The 24,084-nt window shown below is 38.3% G+C and overlaps 2 protein-coding genes across 5 annotated transcripts in view; one reads left to right on the top strand and one right to left on the bottom strand.

The window, feature by feature from the left end:
- The window catches only part of EFEMP1 (EGF containing fibulin extracellular matrix protein 1), a 48,897-nt gene that overhangs the window by 3,353 nt on the left and 21,460 nt on the right, over positions 1–24,084 (bottom strand). For both annotated transcript variants that reach the window (XM_083832387.1, XM_083832388.1), the window contains exons 5-9: positions 9,424–9,546; positions 6,020–6,139; positions 3,172–3,291; positions 1,647–1,766; positions 60–183 (exon numbers count right to left, since the gene is read on the bottom strand). In XM_083832387.1, coding sequence (XP_083688513.1) covers positions 60–183; positions 1,647–1,766; positions 3,172–3,291; positions 6,020–6,139; positions 9,424–9,546 — 607 coding nt within the window. The remainder of the gene's footprint in view (positions 1–59; positions 184–1,646; positions 1,767–3,171; positions 3,292–6,019; positions 6,140–9,423; positions 9,547–24,084) is intronic.
- The window catches only part of CCDC85A (coiled-coil domain containing 85A), a 217,413-nt gene continuing 202,913 nt past the window's right edge, over positions 9,585–24,084 (top strand). Inside the window, exons 1-2 of one of the 3 annotated variants that reach the window (XM_083832380.1) lie at positions 9,585–16,383; positions 21,319–21,417. The gene's annotated coding sequence lies outside the window, so the exon portion shown is untranslated. Of the gene's footprint in view, positions 21,418–24,084 lie in introns of all 3 variants that reach the window. The other 2 variants (XM_083832378.1, XM_083832381.1) reach the window with 2 other exon arrangements.

The raw sequence follows: 24,084 nt of genomic DNA on the forward strand, positions 1-24,084 counted from the left end.
TATTTGATTGTGTTGCCTGTTGAGAATAACCCTAAAAAAACTCTCTGGCTTTCTCTTACTTCTCAGATGTTAGGACATAAGGCTCTTGACAAGGATTTCTTGGGTAACAACGAAATCCTCCATGGTAATTCCAGCAAATTTCATCCTCTCTGCATTCATTAGTAGTCTCACACTCATTTATGTCTAGGAGGAAGAAAAAGGAACTGTGTTAAAGCAGATTTAAATCGAGTTTGCTATGAAAAGAAACAAACAAACAAAAAAACCCACCCCCACCAAGCCACCTGCTTGTCTATTGAAACTCAACAGATTTCTATGTTATTTTTTACCTGCTTTTCCAAGGCCTTGCTATAAAGGATTTGGAACAGTAGAAATGGAACAAATTTGTTTACCACATCTTAATCAGGTCTGAAGATCTTTAGTTGACTAAAGAAACACATTAGTCATAGTACATGTAATGCAACTGTAGAAACCCTGAGTTCCTAGTTGGCAATGAATCATTTTCTAGCACAAGGTATCTTACAGGCAGAGGAAAGAGGCTTTGAGAAAGAAGTGTGATTTCATGCTTTTTGCAAGATCTCACTTAATTGCTTAGGTTTCATGGTATAACTAAATGCTTAGTTAATATTTATAGCTGTAGTTAAACTAAAGTAGCTTTGGAAGAAATCATGCTGTGTTTATTTTTGTGTGAAGTAGAGCTTCCTTTTATTTTTATTTTTTTTTTACCCTGGGAAAATGACCTTGAATGGAAATGGGGACTGTCAGCTTTGTGTAGTATTGATGTTCTGTTATCCTGGCAGTGTCAGACCCAACCCCCTGTCTATCCATTTATTTATTTATTTTTTTAGGTGGTCAAACTACCCAACCCAAGATACTCAGTATCAGTTGCTGTTCTTAAGAATGATAAGAATCTAAATTGATTTCTCAAAAAGAGCCACCATTACACAACACTTCCATAAACAATTTATTTCCTCATCCCTTTCTGACAATAACTAGCACACCTATTTCTAAAAATAAAGATTGTGAAATCAGGTTCTGGATTACTGAAACAATGATTCTTGCACTTTTTCTGTAACTGTAAAGAGACATTTAAAACCAGTGAGGAAAATAAACTTTGCAACTGTGATCCTGGTATTTGGTGGCACCTAGCTGTAACTGAACAACTGACCAGAATGTTTATTTTCCAAACACAATATAAATAATCTGCTCAAAATTCTTGCTTTCTTTCCTCCTGTTATCAGAAATAACATATCTTTCCTTTTTGCTCTGGCTGCGCTTAGAAACCTCTATAAAAAGAAACAGATATAAAGCAATGCCCAATGTCTGTAATAAATGACCTGATTTTTTTCTGAGATATTTATCTCTGGAACTTAGACTCACCACCTAGACATCCACGACCAGCTTTACTTAAGAATTACGAAAGTTGAAAATTTTATCCTAAGCATCTGAAAAACTTAGAGTTTGAGCTGAAAGATTCAAATAAAAGGAATTAATATAAAATATACCATCAATCATCAAATGCATCAACATCTTTTGCTAGCCTAACGATACTGTCATGAAATATAAACACTTAGATAAGCATTCTTAGGCTTGTGTGAAATGGTGTTACCAGTAATGCAATATTGGGACTGTCAAGATGGGGCACTTACCCTGACATGTTCTGCCTCCTACTACCTGGTAACCTTCAGGGCAGACACATGAGAATTTTCCTGGTTCGTTGACACACTGGTATTGACATATGTAACTGGAAGTTCTGCATTCATCAGTATCTGCAGAGAGAAGAACTTAAGCTTAATTTTTTCTTTAACATCTACCTTCCTACAAAACTAAATATAACAGCTAGATGCTGGTTCTAACAGAAGAAAAATTCTTTAAAAAGAGGAAGCTCTCAAAACTCTTAACTTACTGCTTAACACCTCGAGGTTGCAAACTGAAGATCTGGTTGTACTTTTTAATTTTTTTAATGAGAAAATTTAAATTTTAAAAAATGAGAAATGCATTTATTTGAGGAAGTAGAAGGTAAATTAAGACTTCTGAACATGTTTGGGAAAACCTCTGTAGAGAGAATCCATAGTTTTTGTATTCTAGAAGTGATTACTTCCACAGAAAAGTAGATGTGAGATTAGCTAGTGTAGCAAAACTATTGTCGTTGTGCGCTAATGGACCAGCTCTTTGGGAAAGAGGATAAAGTCTCTTTTTAGTCTTCAAATATTATTTGATATATGCTTTTCTTTTTCTTAATCCTTGTGTAACCATCAGCCCCTTGCCAGAGAATTGTAGCACAAACCTGATTTTAACACTGTTATTATGCAGAAGTGAAATTAAACCAATGAAAACTAGAGAATGGCTTGGAAAATAGAGTACCGCCCTCCTAGTACCTCTGAGCTTTGAGCCCAGCTCTTGATTTTTGTCAGGGATTGTACTGAAGGCTGCATAGTTGCTGCTCCCTGTTCTGTTTGCTTGCAAGTAGGATTAGCTTAAGAAGCTTGGAGAGGGAGCATCTGTAATAGCTCTGCTGGCTTGTTCGGGAGGGCAGTGGTAAACCAAAAAGACCTCTTTGGCTCAAAGACTGGTAGAAGGGATATGGGCTTTACGGGTGAGATCATCGTGTCCAAAGGGAGATTAGAGGAATCCTGTGGAGGCACTGGCAGAGGAAATAAAGTGTTGATTGTATAATCATCAGGAGACATGCTGTTTGTATACACAAGCTTGAAAGCACCTCAAAAGCACAATTGTTGTTTCCTTACAGTCAAATTTAAGGTCTTTATTTTCAGATGAACCTAACAGCACACAGAATTTCACTTGTTTTTTGGTTTGCATTCCTTTCCAATTCATTTAATGGTCATCAGCATTAGACCACACACAGTTCAAGTGTTTGTGAAGTAAATATTCAGAAGCATTATTCTCTCTCATTCTCTTTCCGTTCTCTAGTAATGTCTGTCCTGTTTTGTACTTACTGTTAATGAGACACCTGAATGCAGCTGCAGCTACTAAGGTGTGTATCAGCAATGGTATTTGCAACATTAAAATAAAAAAATAAAATTGTCTTAATTTTTTTTGGCTACAACTCGCTCCCACATTGTGTTTCCACTTGAATTGTATCCCTTAGTTCACAGAGGCTTCTGGGAAAATAAATCAAAAATGGTTGCTCCTCTAAGAAAAATAATTGCTTACCTTCACAGTTGATTCTGTCACTGCTTAACTCAAACCCTGGGTTACACTGACAGATGAAAGAACCCAGTATATTGTAACACTGTTGTGCACACGGGTTATTGGCATCACATTCATTTATGTCTGAAAAGAAAAATTACAGATCTTTATCTTTTGCACCTAGTAATTAGGCTGATTAAGTAGATTAAGTCTGGGCCTAGTGCTTAGCAGAAGCTTGGTTGACTATATCAATACAGGTCTGCAGTCACTGGAACGATGTCAGATCTATGCTTTACATTCCATGTAGAAAAAGTATTTTTCCAGGAATGAGAGTTATTCTAATGTGTAATGAATTCTTCCAATAATGTTTAGTGTGGCTATTAAACCTCACATTCCAGTGTCTTTTTTCAGGTATGAAATGCCAAGTCTATAAATAATTGATATAAGGAACACATACAGATAAGACCTCTCAGCATGCAGTGGTTAAGATCTGAGCTATTTATTACTCCTAAAATTTGTTCTTTTAAATTCCATTACAATTATAACACGAGCCTTTTAAGCCAGTATAGTTTTGCAATGCTCCAAGGCCTAGACCATATGGGGGGGGGGGGGGGGGGGGGGGCAGGTTTCTATGCTAGATTTTTCATCGTGTGCAATCTGAAGAACATATGTGAGAACACGGCAATATAAGAGAAGCAATTTTAATGCAAAGTTTATGTAAGTGTAATCACCTCTGCAATTTACAGTGCTTATTTTTATAGGCTGCTAATTATTGCTCCTTTGTCATATGCTAAAATCTACAGTGAATTTTCCCTTGTGTGCCTTCCCTGCATATTTTCCATTCATTTGTGTTCATCAGCTATACTCATTAGTAGAGAGCTGCATTTTAAATGATTTTTGAATTCATAGCTTTTGCAAGTAGATATAAATGTCAGCGACACTTTCATCTACAGATACAACTTTTAAAACTGACAAAGATGACTAAGATCTGGCATTCACAAAAACTAAACCAATGAGGAGGATATTAATTATCTCTATGATCCTTCTCTTTATGATGAATGGTAATAGGGGAGAAATGATTACCAAGCATTTTTTGTTCTTTTAGTTGATTTCTGGCAATGGTGTGAAGAATGTACATCATGACAACGCTACCAGAAGGAATAATAAGCTAGCCAAAGCCACAATTCCGTTTGTTACCCTTCCAAGAAATATTGACCCACTTTCAATATGTGCAAAAGTTGTAACAAATGTAATCGGTACAGCTGTGAAGTATGACTTCTGCCAGATGACTGTTGCAGATGTGAAAGTCTGTCTTGATGCAGCAGTCACTCTTTTACAGATTTTTGTGTAAGGATTTACTTTACCTTTTATGGTGGGAGTATGACTTGCTGGGCTGGGAGGCCAGCAGGAGTCAGAAGGGATTTCTTGCTGAAGCACCTAGCAAACTTGGAGCTTCATATGGAAGTGTAATTGAAAGAAAGCACCTTACATTTGAGCCATGGGAAGGGGCAAATGACATAACTCATCACATGGTTACATTGATACATGCAATATTTCACCTATTTGGTGAAAAAACAAATGCCTGTCACCACAGTGCTATGTAGCATGCCTGCCTGTGTATACATAGCCATAGAGAACTCGCAGCCATCTCCATCACCAGTCCCTTGGTTTAACGTGGCTATTCTCCCATTCCTAGCTGAGATCCCAATTCTGTTAAAGTCAACAGCCAAATTATTGATTTCCCAGGAGCTGGAATTTCAGATCCAAGAGAGTGTTGCACGAGAAGGGAAATTGCTCAGAAAATGAAAGTTTATGCTCCTCTGATTCAGTACTCAGAACATGAAAGGATTTAACCTACCTTGATGTGCAAGTTGCTAGGCTACATATCTCCTACTCTTCCTAAAGCCCTCTGCTTGGAAGCTTGGAAAAAACACAGGGCTAAGAAAACTTTGCTGGTGTTCAATATGGCTATTCTTGTGCCTTAGCCAAAATCAGGAAAGCAATCTTCTGACTTCCTACCTAGTTTTATTCCAAAAACATGGAAAAAAAAATGAAATGGCAATACAAGTTTTGTTCTTTATAGATATTCTTAACAATGCTCTTGCTTTTTTAGTAGTATCACTGAGAAGTTTGTGTTCTGGAGAATTATCAGCTTTAAGAAATAGCATCCTTCTCCCAAGTATGTACATTTAATATGAACTTTTTCAGTACCTTGCACTTCAGTAGACATAGTTTCCTTTTTATTTTTACTATCTCTAATTGCTCTAGATCAGATCTCATTTCAAACTTCGCAGCAGACTTAAGGTTTCCCTTAGTGCTTTACTTTTAAGGGGATGAACGGGGCTTTTGTAGTGACCCCTCGTTTTCATTTGTAGTAGTATTTTCCAGAGATTCGTGTTTGACATGTAAATGCTTTTTCATCACTACATTTATCGTGTGCTGAGGATAACTACACTTAACTGTTTTGCTCCCCCTGGTTTCCGTTTCCAGCCTCGGTGTTGTAAAACTGGGAATTATATCATGAAAGCAAGTAACACTGAAAAACCAATCCACCAGAACTGAAAGAATAATTAAATCAAAGATTAAATAATGAATGTAAATTTCCAGAGGTCAGTTGCCAAACTAGGTGCTCCTCAGAAACGTAGAAAAGAATGGGCTTTCCATGAGGCTCTGATTTTCTAATTCACCAGTACTTCTCAGATCACTTGCAAGACAGCTTCTCTATACAGCAACTAGTGTAACATATTGGTTGGAATTTATTTCCGTTAGTAAGTTGGGATGAAGACACTTAAATCACAACCGTGGCAAGTCATGTGTCAGTATTTCTCTACACCAAGTGAGCTCAGGTAAGTGCACACAGAGACGTTCTTACCCACGCAGGTGTGGTTGTTGGACGCTAGCTGGAAACCAGCGTTGCACTGGCAATAATAGGAGCCAGGAGTGTTCACACATCGGTGGTGACAGTATGGAGGCAGGGTGCATTCGTCTATATCTGAGTAATGAAAAGAGAAATTAGCTCAAATGGCATCTTGGAAGTTCAGTGCTGCTGTCTTGTCCAAAGAAACTGTAAAGTTAACTGAACTTAACTAAAAGCAGAAAAAAGCTTATGTGGGGTAGATGTTGCTTCCATGGATATTGTTAGGAGTGCTATACCGTTTTCTTTAACTTGTGTAAAAAATCTTTTATGCAGATTGTTTTCCGGCCACTGAGATCAATACATATGCTAATTTTACTTTTTAGTCCGTTCCACTGTAGTCCTTAGTTTTACTTTGCATAGGCAAAACCCAAGATGTTTGGTTCTGCTTTTCAGCCAGAAGATGATCTGTCTCATGGTCAGACTTAAGGCTGACCAACAGGGTGACTGTAACTTGCACTTCATTTAACCAAAACATCACATGCAGCACGCTTAGCTTATACTAAATCTTTTCAGCTCTGTTAGGACAAGTCCAAATTTTCCCTGTGAGGACAGAAGATTAGTGGCCCTGAAAAGGAAACAGATGGCTGTGCTTCCACAGGGATCCCCCAGAAACTGGCTGGGTTTCCTGGGGGCTGCTGTCCCTCCTGCGTGCCTTTGGATACAGCAGCACCAGCACCTTCTGGCTGCGCTCTGGTGCTGAGGAAGGCGAGCAGCCTGGCTGGAGCTGTGCTATCTCAGGCGGTATTAACTTTCCCCAGACTCTCCCTGCAGATTAGCCCTGGTTGTGAGGTGGAGCAGACTGCCTTTCCAAGTTTCAGCATTCCTAATGTGCACTGGAGCAGGGTTTTCACCTGCAATCCACACAAAATGTGCAACAGCCCTCCCCCCACACACACACTTTTTTTTTACCTCTGCATTTTAAAAGGCATCCTTACATTCTGGAGGAGATACTGCCTGTTTGTCTGCAATTTTTTTAAGCTATGCTGCAATGCTGATTGTGCATGTATGTGCAGCAGTTGTCTTTAGTTGTGGCCTGCTTGGTCGTGGTAGAGAAATCCGTGCTGTGTTCTGTACATGTACACAATGTGAGATTTCAAAGGCTCAACGCTCAGACAAATAATACCAGTTTTCACTGGAACAAAGAAAGGCACTTCCCATATCCATGCCAGATCTTGAGTTTCCTACCTCCAGCTGTTTCCACCATAGATGTGTTTAAAAAGAGGCCAAGATTTTTTATTTTTTATGACGAGGAAAGTTTGTTTTAATATCAAGTGAAAAAATAATTGTTACAAGTTAACTCTTTTTCTGTCAATTTCGAAGTCACTTTTTGGAGCTAAACTTAGTGAAGTGTTTTGGATGGGTTTGAATGAAAAGGCTTACGCTGGAAAAACTCCTGGCTATCCGTACAGTAGTGATTATTGCTGTAACTCTTCCGTTGCAGGGAAATTCTGAAGCAGAAATTGAATATATTAGGAGGCACAGCAGACCTCTTGCATCCTTGACTTTACAGAACCAAGCTCTTAAAAGTTGCTGTTTAAAAACCTGGTTATACAATATAGGCATATAAGCAATGCTTTACTTTTTAAGCTTTGTATTTATGCATGTAAATGCTTACAGGATCAGACTCTAATTCAGTGGGAGTTCTCCTTGCAGTATTAGGCTTTTGTGCACATCAGCTCCAAGCATATCCAAGGGCTGAGTGTAATCTAATCAATTCTGCCAAATCTTCTGTTTGAACTAATGCTGGAAGACAACTCATTCTGTCTTCAATCCTATGTTTCAGAAAAGACTAATTTTTTGATAGGTGAACAAGCAATTTCTTTACAATTTTTTTTTTTAAAAAAATCAAAGAAATGGTTAGTATATTTTGATAAAAAAAAAATGAATTGTTAAAAATGAGTCCTTTTCTTCCTCCAACTTGAAGCCAAAAAGGTCTGGAAAAATTTTATTCAAATTTGAGAGAAACATTTCCTCCCATATGGAGAACCTCTATCAAGATCTGGTCCCAAGAATGTTTTCTGGCAAAGTTGTTAAAAATAAATAAAAAAAAAAAATCCCCAAAGACAGTGTTTATTCTGAAATGCTGACAGTATGAAGTGTAGCGATGTACTGGTAATTTAGGTCAGTGTGTAATATGTAACACAGGTGTTATTCTTGGTTTTGACCTAAATAAGAGAAGGGAAATCTTGCTTTCCTGACCTCTTCATGTGTGGATTTAGATGCATAACTGTATTCACATGGAGATAGAAGGGTGTATCATACTGCTTCTTTTGAGAGCTGTAAGATGTCTAGTAGGGCTTTCAGGTAGTAGCCTGGGTCTTGACATTAAAAGTGCTACTGCACAGCAGTAATACAGTGTTCTACAAAATTAGATAAAACATGTTTAAAAATAAATATATCAGTGACCTGTCAAAGCTATTCCTATGCCTGCATTCCCAAATGAGTCATCCTACTCTTGCACAGAGAACATGTTTTTCTGAGAACAACAACGAAAAAGCTTTTCTACTAGGCTGCATAAAATCAGTCTTGTGCTTAGAAGAGGTTGTCTTGAATGTCACCTGATGATGTATACATTTGATTCTCCTACTACATAATTGTTTTCAATATCCCTGACAAACCTAAGGCTTAAGACTGGAGTGCCTATAAAACCATTTTATCCATTGAAATTGTGATTAAAGAGGTGCTAAAGGCTGAAGAAAGACTGCAGGAACAGAGTAATGGCACTTTCACATTATGTCCCCAAATGAGGATGGAATAGGAAAGATGCAGTGTTTATGCTGCACTTGGATTTAATTTATTGCTATACTTGTATAGGTCCCAAAGGTGCCGACAGTTGATTTTGGCCCAAGGAATAAAGCATAGTGGTTTATAAGTTGCAAATATCATATACCTGCATTCAGAGTTTCCATCTCTTTCATTTCTACTCATAAAACCGAGACTGAAACAGACTGTGCAAGGGGGCTCTGCAGAGCAGGGATTAGGTCTGTGTGAAGGTAGGGCTTTGTCCTGCAGATCTGGATTCAAATCTCACTGAGGTCAGTGGAAAGACACATTTTACTTCGCTGCTATAGAAGACTTCTGACTGTATCTGGGACATTAGGCAATACCCCAATACAAATAATAAACACAGTGGTAACTAGTAAGAAAATTAATCTTGTGAAGTTCAACTCTGTGTTGATTATACTTAAAATAGTTTCTAGTTACATGCTTTAGTGATTAATTATTGTGATAAAGCAATTATTCCATTCCATTTTAAAAATAAACAGCTATTGTACAGTATACATACCCATGCATTTTGTTATAAAAGTTTGCAACTTCAGGTAATGAAAGAAAATAATTTAGTCTAAAGCAAGACTTACCAACGCATTGCTCCCCTCGTTTCTGATACCCTGGAGGACACTGGCAGCTGAAGGACCCTCTTAGATTGACACATACTTGGTCAGCTCTACAATTATGGGTTCCCGTTGCACATTCATCTATATCTTTATAAAAAGAGCAAATGCACTATTAGTCATAGAACTTACTTAGAGTTACCTGTTGAAATGTTTTCCCTATTTTCAGGCTACTTACAAATGAAGGCAGCAAATTTGAAATACACTCAAGAAGTAATCTCAAAGCTTATTCCATTTGCAGGATATAAAATGTTATCAGATTTCTATTAGCTTTTAACTGCATTTGAAAACGTATCAGATACGGTTATTCTAAATAATCACATTTATTTGTCAAATACCATTATTATTTGTACTTATCATTATAAAACTTTTCATAGATGTCTTGCAGCTTTATGCTACTTAAATCATTTAACTTTTTTTTTTCCCGTGCTGATTGTTCGTTCCATGCTGAATTACTCTGGAAAACTTCAGCAAAAGTAGTTCATCTGTTTCTCAGGAATGAGATGACTTTTTAATATTAGCACAACAAAATATTTCTAAGACTGATCCTTTTGCATGGTTCCCGTACCCCATACTTTGGAGAGGGACTTGGAACTTGGTGTGTGGTGGCCTTCTCATCAGGAAGAGATCTGCCTGTTGTCATTCCCATGAAAATTCTCCTAATTCAGTCAATCTGTTAAAGTATTTGGAAATAGTGTACATCTGCTTGTATTTTAGCAGTACAGCTAAAAATGCAAAGACTGGACCGATACTTTTCTGTGTAATTCAGGTAGCTTTTCATTCACACTAAATGCAGGCTTATACAAGTATAAAAACATCTTGATTTTGCCTATTCATTAGAAAATGCTGGAAGTACTTAAATATAATTAAAGTGCATGTGCTGACAAATAACTTGCTTAAAATGGAATTGCAATTTGTTTTCTCATCCGAACATCCAAAATGTTAGAGAGCTTTTTATTGTAACCTGACACAGTACAGTGAAAGGACTTTTTAATTTTGGCATTCTACACAATTTGGAGACTCTAGGCTGAATAAACAAATTCCTTAAAACTTATGATCTCTAGTTTACAAATCTCAGCTGACCTCTCTATTTGTATAGGCACTTGGGACGTTAGAACATCACCAGTGGCAGATTCTGGGTGGTGCTTTGGAAAAAATGATGGATTCTTTCACATAGCAAATGAAAACAATTTTGACCACAAGATTCAATAAAAAATAAACCATCAACAGTTTGAATTGATTCTCAATGTTTGTCCTTCCTCAAATGCCCAAATATTTTACATACATTTTCTTTATCTGACAGGAAAAATAAAGTCCTTTTATGTTAGCCTGCTCTTTGCATTTCTGCATAGTAACAGTCCTAAAGCTGCTGTGCTGCTGCAGGACTTGCTGACCGCATTGTTCTGCAGTGACAGCTGAAAAGCACATTCTCAGGTGTAGAGATTTTCAGGGACTAGATCTGGCTGCCTCATACCAGCCTGACACATCATTAAAAGCTTGAGCCAAAGCACAGTGGAGTCAATGCAAGTCTTTGCAGGGACTTCGCTGGGCTTTGCATGTACTACTTTCTGCAGAAGCTGAAAATAAAAGGGCTATAATGCTCATACAGTTGAAATTCTTTTTTAAGTATGCACGCTGTTGCGGATTGTACAGAGCAGAAAATTGGATCCATAGCAACTTCATATATGAGTGAACTTAACATAAGCTAGCTTTTAAGGTGGGTTAGTTACAATACATTAAGTTGTTGTGTAGTCACTTGCATCCGCGGCTTGATTTCCATTTAGTTTATTTTTCTATGGAATAATAAGCTACTCAGCTAAAACAAAACAAGCTAGATTGACTTATGCACTCAGGATCTTTGATTTCTTTCCGAATGGTAAGTTCAGTTTGAAAGAAAAACAATTGTTCTAAACTCCTGTTTGCCTGCTAGCCGCCTCCTTACTCGGAAACTCTCGGTGGACTTGATGCTATGGCCACGAAGGTCCGTGTTTATAGGAACAGCCTTTTCATGAGGCTTGTGTCAAGGAGCCCTTTAGGGCTCTCCCAAGCTTCTTACTCCAGTTAGGGTCCTGAACTGGACTGCAACTCAGCTGTGGCTGTCTATGTATGTCCTGTCTGCCTTCTACATGTCATGAAAATGCAGATCAGTATGTGGAATATGCTTGGTGGATTTTATCCGTGCTTTTACTGTGCGCTGTCATGGTACTTTTTGCTATTTTGGCTGTTTTTCTTGGATGGCTTTTTTTGAGATAGTTCCTAGGCTTGTTAGGGAAAGAGGTACGTGGGGGAAAAAGTATTGATGGGAGCCCTTTGAGAATGCCAGTCCTCTTGTTTTGTGGCATTACCTGCATCTTCCCTGAACTGCCTAAGGTGGGAAGTAAAGGCGGACAGGAGAGGAGCCTCTGGCCTTCGCTGGGGAAGGGCAGCAGCCTGGCCTGCTTGGAGCACTTCTGTTCACATCTGTGCTAAGGACTTGCTAATATGAAGGGAAGGCTGATGGCCTGAGGATTGTGTGTCAAGGAAAATACTGTGGGAGGAGAACAACAGGCAGCTATGCTAGGAGGGCTTCAGTGCTGGAACATTCAGTTCTGAAATCTCTAGTATTGCAATAATTACAGCCATGTCTACTATTGTGATTGATACAAGGGTGAGGAAGCGAGTGGAAGATTTCAGTGCTGAAAGTGATGCCAAATGTGAATTGTATTGGTGTGATACCAGAAGCAGCCCAGCCCTTGTGTAAGGAAAGAAGCATTGGTGGATTTTGCAATGTGATGTTGCTGCACAGATCTCTGCATCTATGCTCTTAGTGAGGCCCAAAGAAATATTAAGCTTCTTGGCACACATCAATGTGACCTTAATCATCCTCCACTAGAGAAACATTTTTTTTTCTAATTGTCCTGAAAGTTATTCAAGCAATGGAGTAGTGGAAGTCATCGAAGGAGGCAACATCAATGCTTGGGATGAGATAGATCAGCACCATTTTTCTCAGGGGTGTTATTTACTAATAGACACAAACACATGCTTTTTCCCCCCATATAAAGTAGCATAATGTTGCACTGGCATTGCCAATATTGACCTGGGACTTGCACTTATGTGTTTGTTCACGGTTCTTGAGTAGGTAGACTGCCTACATGCAGTTGTTTAGAGCCTCACTGAGCTCTAATCTGAAGCTTTCAGATTGTTTTCTCACTTATGTCCCCACTGTATGAAAATTGGTAACTCCAAGGTCGCCTTTTCATAATTGTAAGAGCTTGTTTTTCCAGTTTATATCAGTTTTCCAATCTGTTAGATTCCTAGCTTATTTATCACAAGTTGCACAGTGCCCTCTGATCCTGACAGGGATCTGGAAGCTGCGTCAATTCCTACTTTAATCTGTATCAAATGCAATAAATACTGGGATGAAACAGTGATTACACAAAGCATGTGTTTTTCCTTAAATCTTACCATCTCATTCCATTTGATCTTCCTTGACAAAATCCCTGGATTTAAATGTGAAAAGTAAATGAGCATATTGGGAAGCCATCCTTTTGGTTTCCACCTATTGCAAACACCCATGACCAGATTGATTTGACGTGTGCGAAGGCATAGCAAGCTGGGGCAAGGCTGTGATAGAAACTCCTATAGGAACATCACAGAGCTCACCAGCTTTAATCCTAAGAGCAAGATAAATTTGTTTGACCTTTCCTCTCTAGCATGAATATTTAATAATGTGTGTACGTGCATGTGTGTTTATAATAATTAAAAAAATTAAAACAAGACACTCCACTGCACACACTTGTCTCTCTGGGGAGAGGGTGAGAGAACAGACGTGACAGATGTTTGTCATGTTGCTTAATGCACTACTGGAAAGCACTCAAGATACCACAGTGATGAGTGCAGTATAAGAAACAGATCTAGAAAGAAAATAACGGGCTTTTACAAGCTCATTCTTGAGCATCTTTCATTTGCATCCTCTTTTCCAAATTTAGTGTCATCATGACAAAGTTTGTTTCTGTGTTCCGGCAACTGATGCTATAGCTGAAGCTTCTATCTCAAGCAAGTACCTTGTAATCTCTACCTTGAAAACACTTTCAACTCTTTCCTTGACACCTCTATATAAATATCATTTCTACATATTACACATCTGCTCACCCAGGTAGGCAATTTAAATTACATTGGTAACCTGTAATGAAAATGATCTTCTCTTAGCATCCTTCTTTCTTTATTTCTTTGTATTTTCTAATCTCAACTAATCTTTTAAAAGTTTGTGCTGTTCAGTATGGATGAACAAGAGCTGTAGGTTTGTATTAAATTGTTGAAGAACTTGGTTGGTATTTGATCATCGATGCAGGCAACATATGAAATATAGATGAACTCTTAAACTCAGTGTATCTAAGATGTTGCTCAAATAATAGATAACTACCCTGCTATTGATGCTGTGACCAGTTGACATTTGCTTACATAAAAGACAAATAAAAAAGAGATGTAAAAGGTTGAGTAGCTGAGCTCATGACAGCAAAGAGCGCTGCTCGGCAGCTGAGCTCTCCGTTCTCTCTGACCAACCGTGCCTGAACAAACACCACAACTAGGGCTTCTCCTCTCAACTTCACTGGTTGCTTCTCAAGTATGAAAATCCAGGGGCCTTTAAGGGAAGCTATCATGAGACAGATGTTGCTTTGAGCCTATGAGTTCTAATATGAGCTTTAATGTAAATGTGTATTTTGTGATAGAGGTTTAATTCATTCTCTTGCATGTCAAAACACTGTAAAGCGAATCTTTACATCTCTGGTTAGCCAGGCTACCTGGCCTGACCTCGGTGGAGTCAAGATGCATTCAGTAGTGACTAAAGCTATTTTATTCCTGGACAGTTGTTCTCCGGACAGTCATAGCCTCTGTAGTTGAACAATTTCCTTTGAAATAACTTGGGTGTCTCTATCAATCCTTTTGCAGATCTTACGTATTTGAAAATTGAGCTGGGTTATCTTCAGCATCTTGATCATTGTAATAATTGAACTCAGATAATTACATAGCCTTTCTGTAGGCCACCTGAGAGTGAACTGGTGTTATGGGGATGTCTTTTTACTTTAAATAGTTATAAATTTTAAAAATATTTATTACATTGGTATTGGGATTGAGTGCTTGAATCTCCCTATGTTGCTTATGGGTGTTACATCCAGAATACTACCCTGATAGAAGGTTACAGTTTCAAAATCAAGTATTTGGGAGATTAGAAAGTTCAGAATTTGGATTCTCTGAACAGTTGTAATTTAGAATCCCTTATATATAAGCATTATGACAGTCTTTGTATGCATCTTGCAGGCTTGTTCTCAGTCAAACCTTACTGTTCCCCAAATAAGTTAGTTGGTACAGTACTCTATCCTTGAGGAACACTGCGAGAGTGCAGGAATTGCAATGATTGATGTTGCATAAAAAACTTAAGTTAATCTAAAGAGTTGGAGTCAGTAGAGAAAGGGGAAAGGGACATTACAGTTAAGGAGACTGGTCTCTCAGTAAGGCACACTGCTCTTTCAGAAATGTTTATGGAAGTCATTGACTGTACTTTGGTAAATATCGCCATCAGACCCCCATGACTCATCCTAATATAAATAGTGCCTTTTGCAATAATCTCCAGGCTCTTTGAGAAGGTGCATTTTAGAAGACTTTCATATTGATAACCATCTGCTCATTAAGATGACACTGATTTCCAGAAGTTACTGTTTGAAGTTTCCACAGAAAAAAATGTGAGAACCACGGAGGGGTACAGATCTTGCTCTTATATTCCTTCAAAATATAAACCAACTTGCATTTCATAGTTTTAATTCCACAAGCCTCACTAATAGCTATACCCAGTGATTCCCTCATTTTCCAAAAATGTACCCACACTCCCTCTTGAAGTGATTTACACAATTATGTCCTTCCATTGCTGACTTTGGCAGCTTGCTCTATATTTCAACCACTAGTTGTGTACAAAAATTTTGCTTGACCTGCTTTTAGCTATAGCTTTCTCTAAATCTAGTGTATGGTTCCCTGCTTTAGAGTTAGTTAGTTTTTCTACTTCTTCCCTGCAATCCATTCTGTCAGGCTCTTATCTACATCCATAAAATTCTTTCCTAGTCTCTTTCTGAGCTACAAACCTGGCTTGATTCCCTTCATGCTGTGACTCATTTTTCCCAAACCCCCTGACTCATGCTGCTTGCTCACTTATGCAACAGCTTAATCTCCGTGATTTTTTTCATATCATTATGAGAAATACATAAATCCATGGGATGCATTTCATCAGTGCTTCAAACTTTTGTAGAAAAAATCCAGTCCACATCTATCCTTCGATTTAAGCCACTTAAATATTTTCTCTTCTATCTTGTACCTGCATGTTGTGCTCAGAGCTGGAGACCTGTATTCTTAACTAGCTCAAATATGTTTTACTCTTGGGACTGGGGTGCTTGGCTTCTTGCTGCTCACTGGCTCTCAATGTACCGCAACTGACTACATCATCTTCATGCTCTCCTTGTTTGTATAGTCATCTCCTCAAGCCAGTCAGATAATGTTTGTGGGTCGCTTTCTCTGTTCTGGTCTGTAGCAATCTTGTAAGCAGAATATTCCACCAGATCAAAAAGACACCTCTCTAATGACCTGATGGGATCCAAATTCTTCTGTCCTTGCTGAGCAGTGCCAGCGAACCAGCTCCTGAATGGTTTGTGCAAATCAAAACCCAGAATAACTCCACCAATGTCAGTGTTGCACTTGTCATTGTCAATGTTTTGAATGTAAATGCTAAATATTTTGGTTAATCAGTTTAAATTTTCTGAGCTCTCAGTGTGAGTGAGAGCAGAAAATGACTCAGTCTATTTTTCTAATAGCTACATCTGAACTGAAAACATCGCCTCCCACGGAAGCAATGGCACCAGTGAGTCTGATATCAGACATAAAACGATCTCCACAGCATTGCAGGTATCTTGGACAACTTACTTAGCTTCAGGCTTCTGTAATTCCTTTCACTTTGTCCCTTTCATTAGCTTTCTTTCTCTGCCTGTTAGATGTTTTATGAGTATTTCTCAGAAATAACCAGGTGAGAGTAAAATATTTGAAGAAATTAGAGTACTACAGTTCTTCCATTAGCATAGGCTTACTTTATTTTACCAAATTAAGTATTCGGTCCCTTATTTATGTTTCTTATATTGTTCTTGCAACTGAAGCCAAGCTCACTGCTATGTCGTTTCCTGGATCCTCCCTGATCCTTTCTTACACATAGGAACAACATTAGCAACCTCCAAATTCCCTGGTTCCCTCCCCAGCCTTAGCAAGCTATCAACAATTTCTGTCAAAGGCTTTTCTATTTCCCTTGCTACTTCCTTCAACATTTGGGATGTTATTCATCTGGGCTGGATGCCCAGACAACTTTTAACTCATTGGTGTTGGGAGGCTGTGTTCTGTGGTGGTAAATACCAGCAGAAAATTTGTTACATAACATCAGGTGAGTAGGTACCAAGAGACCAAATATTTGGAGGAATTTCTCACTTCTGGAGTGGCAGAACCTGTTAATAGCAGAGACCTGCGCTGTAACAGTGCACTCACTATCCACCGGTGTCATGAGGTAGCGTCTATAATTCTGTATAACACCGTAGCAGCCCATAAACTCCCTTCTTATTGCTGTTTTTTCTCTTCCCTTTTAAATTTTCCTTTGGCCCTTTCATGTTAAGTATATTGGACCGATTGCCCTGGTAACGAGCTTTCACAGTTGAGCGAAGGTAACCTGCACAAATGTTTGTTTGCACAAGAAAAACATATGCAGGAGCCAAGACCTACATTTAAGCAAATATGTGAGGTAGAATGTTTAAATTAAAATGATTTTCATGAAAAATGGTGTAACTTCTTTTGGTAAGCCGAAACATTCCCTCTCATAAATTTGTGCGTATAGCAAAGTGTGCTCCTTGTAGATTTGTCTTTTAGTACTCCTGGACACCATGGCATAACAGACTAGAGCTAATGCAAAATATTAATGTAGAAAATGTGGTGTGTGTGTGTGTGTGTGGAGGAAATCTAATGCAGTGCAACTTCATAGTTCCTTGCATGATTTCTACATTTGGGCTGAAAAAGTGCTAGCAACTACTATGAATTTGGGAAAGTTACCCAACCACAGTGACTTCATGAATATGAAGGTACAGGAAAAGCATCCTTCCTCTATTTACTCAACAGAGTTAACAAAGGATCAAGCTGTAATAATCAAGTCTGGACTGCAGTACTTTGTCACAATTATGTATTGTCTTTGGTATGTCCAAACTGAATTGACTTATCACATAGAATAGCTAAATAAAGGAGTGAGCCATAGCTTTCAGCGCTAGAACATCTCCCACATGTTTGTTTGGGAGTGGCAGGCAGCTGAAAAAAAAATAAATGAATGAAGCTTTGAATTGATGCATTACTTCCTTTCTTCTCCACTTTGCCTCCATCTGTGGTGCTAGCTTCCTTCTCTAGAAGAGTATGCCAGGCAGTCTGTAAATTGCAGTGCAAAAGGTAAACTGCTTTTGATTCTGAGATTACTTTTGACTACGGTCAAGACTGAGATGCTATATGCAACTGAACACGTTTTTTTCTATCCTTAAGAAAGTATTTAAATTATCACATTCAGGACAACACTTCAGTGGTAACAAGATAAGGGTGTTCAACCTGAATCAGTGCCCAAACATATTCTGCTCATATGTCTTCTGCACGGTAGCTGTCCATGCTGGAAATGGTATGGGAAGTTGAAAAGCCTAGGACTGTACTGTGACTTAAACAACTCCTGCCCTGGGCTGGATACTTCTCCAGGCCCCTGCCAGTACAAGCCATGTCTCAACAAAACCTGTAGGAATGTGTTCTGCTAAAAAGATATACTTTGTTATCCAACCACAAACATACTAAATTAAATGAATGCTACATGTAAAACATCATTCAAGTAATAGTAATTAAAGTGATTGTTATAATTAAAAGTAGTATGGTTAATGTGACAACATTAGTCTCATACAAGGCCATAAAAAAAAAACTATTGCCAAGAGACAACAGGTTTTTCTATCCATGGTACTTCAACCTATATTCATAAAAATAAGAACCACAGGTGTAACATACGTCTGTGTTTAAAACTTCTCAAAGGGAAGAGCACTTTTTTCTTCAATAGAACAAAATGTTAATTATTACTCTCCCTGCTCATTAAAAAGGCAGATATTCAATGTTTTTGATCTATATGTATTTACAACTTGTATTTTTTGCTTATTTCTAATGGGGCCATAAATGGGGGCATGCTTGCTTTCAAGTTACAATCCAATAATTCAGTGCAATGCATCTGCAAGTCTCAGAGTGCTTCAAAATGTGAGTTGTCATAATGGTAAACCTTTTTTGATTTACATTGCAATAGCTTATTTTTACTTTCAGTAGAGTATTTCCTGCTGTTGCTTTCTTGTGATTTTGTGCTAGAGGTCTAACAACTTGTGCTTTTTGGTTCATGCCTGCCTAAGTGAGGATCACCCACCCATGATGACCAATACACTTGGACTATACTCAAAAACAACAAGGGTGGATTAAACTATTCCATTATTGCAGATGAAAGAGTTCTCCCCGACATCTGGCATATCATCTTCAAAACTGATATGGAACATTTCCATAAATTCAGCTTAACATTGTTTTTGTGAGTGTTCCAAAGTATTTTTAACATGAAGAAATAGCATGCAAACTAATTTCCTATTTGAAAAGTAAATGTCTTGTTCTTATTCTTTAATTCATCCAGTTATTAAAAAAGAAAAAAAAAAGAAAGAAAAAGATGTTCACTTAACTTGAAGCATACTGTTTTGTTTATTCAAGTTAATGGAAAAGCTAGTCAGTGTTTGATGTAAAGCTGCCCCCTTGCTTGAAAGAAAACCAAACAACTGGTTATGAATTATGAATATCTCCTAATAGTTTCCAGAATTATCTGAAGGACGTATTTTTTTTCTTAATTACATACACTTAAAAGTTCCAAGTTCCCTATTCATTTCCATTTTGTTTATTTCTCTCCTTGGAAACCTCATAAGCATTTTCCTTTAGCTAGGCTTGACTGAACAAAATATTACTGCTACAACCTGTAATATTAGGGAAATAAAGGCCTGAAAGCTTATTGTGGTTTTTAATTAGGAAGTTGAAGAATTGCTTATTAAATCTGTGCAAGCCCTTTCACAGCACTTACAGTGGTAGCTGCTGGGTCCCTGCAAAGGAAAACACTAAGATCCTACCCAAAAAGTGTACTTCAGAGCACACTTTGAACCCCAGCTGTTTTCTGTGTGGCCTCAGAATATCAGTTCCTGCAAAAATCCTCCTTTCTTTTCATGCTGGCATGTCTTAAATTGTTTTAGTCCTAACCAGACTTGCTCTTGTGAGGAATCAAGCGTCTCCTTACTGTGAGGGAGGCATCTCCTTGTGGGAGTTGCTGGCAAAGGCACCGCAACAGGGGATGCAGTCTGGTGAAAGCCTCATCTGTCTGTGTGATGCTTCCATGGTATGCATGGCCTTCCAACAGAAAAGCAGCTAGTTATCAACAGAACAACATCTAATTAATGCAGCAAGCAAACTGATGCACTGAGCAGGAGTTGTAATATCCAACCCTATTCTGAAATACAATAGCCTGATTTTTTTGGTTGTATGGACATAGCTCATGAACCCACACCTGCCCTTTGCTCATGTAAGAAAAAGTGGCCTTAAAATATAAGGGATTTAAGATAAAAGATAAGGAACTGAAGATATTTGATAGAAGGGATGAATTTTATCAATAACATCTTACTCTCCTTCTGCCTTTGCAGGGTGAATGAGCTGTTTTAGGAACTGTAGTCCTCAAGTTGAGAACATTTAAGTTCAAGTCGAGTTCAATAGCAACTATCAGAAGGAGAAGGCTTATCTAAATGATATTGTTTTTAGCACTAATCATCCTATCTGTTGGCAGTACCAACACTCTGCAATCTCCACAGCTCCCTACGTAAATAAGCAGATTCCTGATGCTGTTCCAACTTCAGAAATGCCTTTGAAAGCACTATTTAGTTATGAATTTTTCCTACATGTGTTTCTTTTAGTGTTGCTGTATGCACTCACAGATGCTCTGTTTTGGAGAAACGTATCCAAAACTTAGCTATTTTTAAAGTATAAGCAAAGGCCACTGGCCTGTATTTTACCTTCTCATGAAATCAAAATGAAATGGTTAAAAGAAATTCACTTCCATGCCTTCTCTAACTTTTGAGTGATAGAATAATAAAAGCAAATTATGGAAATAGTACTTAAAAAAGACACATCCCTTGATTTGGTCCAAAATATACTCTAGGGAAGGGAGGGGATTGGAAGAGCTTGGATAGAAAAACACAATGTTCAGGTTGCACAGTTCAAGTGAAGTGAAATGGATGTGCAGAAGTTAAGATTGCTGTGACAATGTGAATTTGACTATGCTACAAACAAGCAGTATTATATAGTATTGATCTAACAAAAACACCAGGAACCGTCTCTTGTACATTTCTGTCTGCCTTGCCTTAAGAACCTCACATTTGCATTAGGTGGCTCTCCATTTAAATTTAAGTGGAAAATCCAATTTTTCATCTAATTCTTAACATGAAGAAGGCTTAAAATGAAGTTTAAAAATCCTCAGTTTGAAAGAGAACATACATGAGATGAAGCCAAGCAGGATCAAAAGAGGGAAAGGCAGCAGGGAAAGAGAAACTTACTCTTTGAAGGTAAAAGAAAATAAAAGGCAGAATGAATATTTATGAAGAAAAATGAACATAAAAGTTAAAGATGCATCATGATATGGGGGACTAAGTGGAAGCTAAAGAAAAGAATGGGGAAGGAGCAAGGCACATAGATAAGAGCCCCACTAATGCAGCTGTTTTTCACTTACAGAAGTAGTGTTTATTAAACACTATTATAATTCAAGACCAGCAGTGTGATCTGGTTTGATGACCAAGGTGCTTCCATGCTCACTTTCTGACCGGAGAGCTGGTAAGTACCTGTCAATGTCTGTCTGTTTTGCTGCCATTTTTCCAATTCAAAGTATAACTTGAGCTGTCAGAAGAATGACGAGATAGGAAGCGCTGAGATAGTACGTGTAGTGCAGCAGAATGTGTTCTGCTGGGCTTGTACGTGGCTGGGATGTAGTGAGAGCAGGATGGGAGCTCAAGGGCAACTGCTGTGGGCAGAGCGGGGCCAGACAAGAAGGGTGCCTGAAATGATGCTGGAGGGCATGTAGTCTACTGAAGGCTGGAAGTTGGAGTGGTGCTTGGGAAGTATTTGTTGTTCTTTTAGGATTTTTTGTCAGGTTTTTGAAACTGAGAATTATTATTATTTTTGGATCTGAGCTAAGATTTTTCTGGGGTTTAGCCACATTTTTTCTGTGTTTGGGAACAAAAAAGAAAAAAGACGCTGAAAAATACTTTGTTCTTTCAATGAGCCAGTAATAAATAAAAACTAACATTTCCCAAGGAAACTTCTGTTTTTTAGAGAGCTATTTTTTCTTCCAAATTACTTTGCATTAAAATTGCGATCAACTCTGCTCACAGGCTAGGGATCTGACTGCCCAGCCGTCTTTGCACAATCAAATAGAAGTAGCAACTGGGACAGCTTTTCCCTTTTCTTTTTTTTCTGGTCCTTGGCTGGGAAGTTGCCTCGGAATAGATGCTGTGCTACCATAATCCTGGCACTTTCACTGACAATGAGATTTCGGCAGTGTTTCCTAGCATAAGCAGAGTATTCCTGAAGTCTGTTCACAGGGCTGTCGGGATGGTGAAATGCAGCAACCTTCTTTTGTTTGCCTGAGCATGTGATTTCTTTTTTATACCTTGTGATCTTCACAGATTTCTGGCGAAGCTTAAAAGGTTAGTTGGAAGAGGGAGTGGCTACCATTTGTTTAGAAAATAAATAGAAAAAAGTAGGCCAAATACCAGTAAAGTTCCAGTTTTCAAATATTAAACTAACACACAACATTGCTGGCCTGGAAAGGTCAGATGAAGTGGGAGAAAGGATGTATTTAGAGTGATTGCCAGGCAGGACGTGGGATCTCTCACTGACTTGGCAGTAGATACTTCAGCTCTATTTGCTATTAGTGCTGTTTCTAATGCTCTATATTTGCTAACTTCTTCAGTTTGACAAGATCCATGCTTTATTTTCCAGTATTTACATGGTATTAAGCAAGTGTGTAAATCCATTCAGAGAGTAACCAGGGCCTACACAGCCCCCCCCCCCCCCCCCCTTTTTTTTTCTGCTGGTTGGTAGACAGGATGCTCAAAAACTGGGGAAAATGGAAGTTTTGAGGGGTTTTGCCTTGAGGTGTGCTATCAGAAAACAAAGCTATTTTGTGACATGTTTAAACTTGCTAAATAAGACAGAATAGAGCCCTTTGCTTCCAAATTTATCAGTAGGAGTGAAGAAAGAAATGAAATGATTTCTTAAGCAACAGTGGAGCTGTTACAATTTCTTCCAATGAAATGATAAAATTTAATGAAAATGCAAATAATCCTTTCTATGGACTGATTCTAGGGTACTTGGCTAGTGTAAAGCAGAAAACCTTATGCAGCAGCTAAATAATTGCTGCCACATCATCTAAGCACATCATTATCACTGCTGGATGAGATGAAAGGTATTTACAAATGAGAGTCTGCCAGGAGAACACAGCACAAGCTTGATCCAGCTCCAGCTGTAATCAATAGGAGCCTTCAACTTAACTAGAGCTTAAAGAACAAACTAACTACTTTTTGAAATGTATTACACTCTGAGTTTTGCAAAATTAAACCTGGAGCTCATCAGAAGGGAGGTGCACAAGGATTTGTTGCCTAACAAAGCCCCTTGTTTTACTTCATGTATTCTTTGACGGTCTTCAAAGCTGTACTTCCCACTCTGATGACCCAAGCCCTCTTTTTTTCTCCGCCTTAAATCTCCCACTTTTACTTTCCTCCTGTTTTTCTTTCTCTATTCCTCTGGGTTCTGCCCTTCTAATTTTTCAAGGCAGAGAATGCGTCTTTGTTTGTGAAGAGCAAAGCAAGTTTATGGCACCCTATTCATTATATTTATGAATCATATCTAACTGAATTTTTCCCATAGCCCAAAGGTGGCTGTTTGCCCACAGGCACTGCTCTCAGTGCCTGTATTTTCTATTTATAAGGTGTATTTTAGTTTACATCAGAAGCTGAAGGAAAGACTTCTGCTTGATATCACTTCTGCCAAATGAAACCCACAGAGAAGCTGCGGCCAAAGGAACTCTGTACAAAAGTTGTCTGGGCTCTGTAATTTTGTTCACGTGGGTGCATGGTAGTACACATTAGTTGCCAATAAAAACAATCTAAAATAGATACAGCACTATGCAAGTCTCAGGATGATCTTAAAAAGTACAGAATGCAGGTAAGTGAGCATTGAGAAACATGCTGTCAAAAGAGTTTGGTGAGAACACCAGCTTTTGCAAGATGGTTGTGAAAGGACAAGAAGTTCCTCTGAACATCCATTCTACTCTGCGCACTGGTGAAATTCCAGAAAGAGTAGTTCACAACACAGTTACAGAAAATTGTTGTTTTTGAAACTATTTGTGGTTGTGACAAAGTGTAGGCGCTCCCCAGAAGATGTTGACATTAAATAGGCAGTATAGCTCAGGATAGCGAAGAATTAACCATTTCGGTCCTC

Source organism: Anser anser (assembly GCF_964211835.1).
Source record: "Anser anser genome assembly, chromosome: 3".
NCBI classification, from domain to species: domain Eukaryota; kingdom Metazoa; phylum Chordata; class Aves; order Anseriformes; family Anatidae; genus Anser; species Anser anser.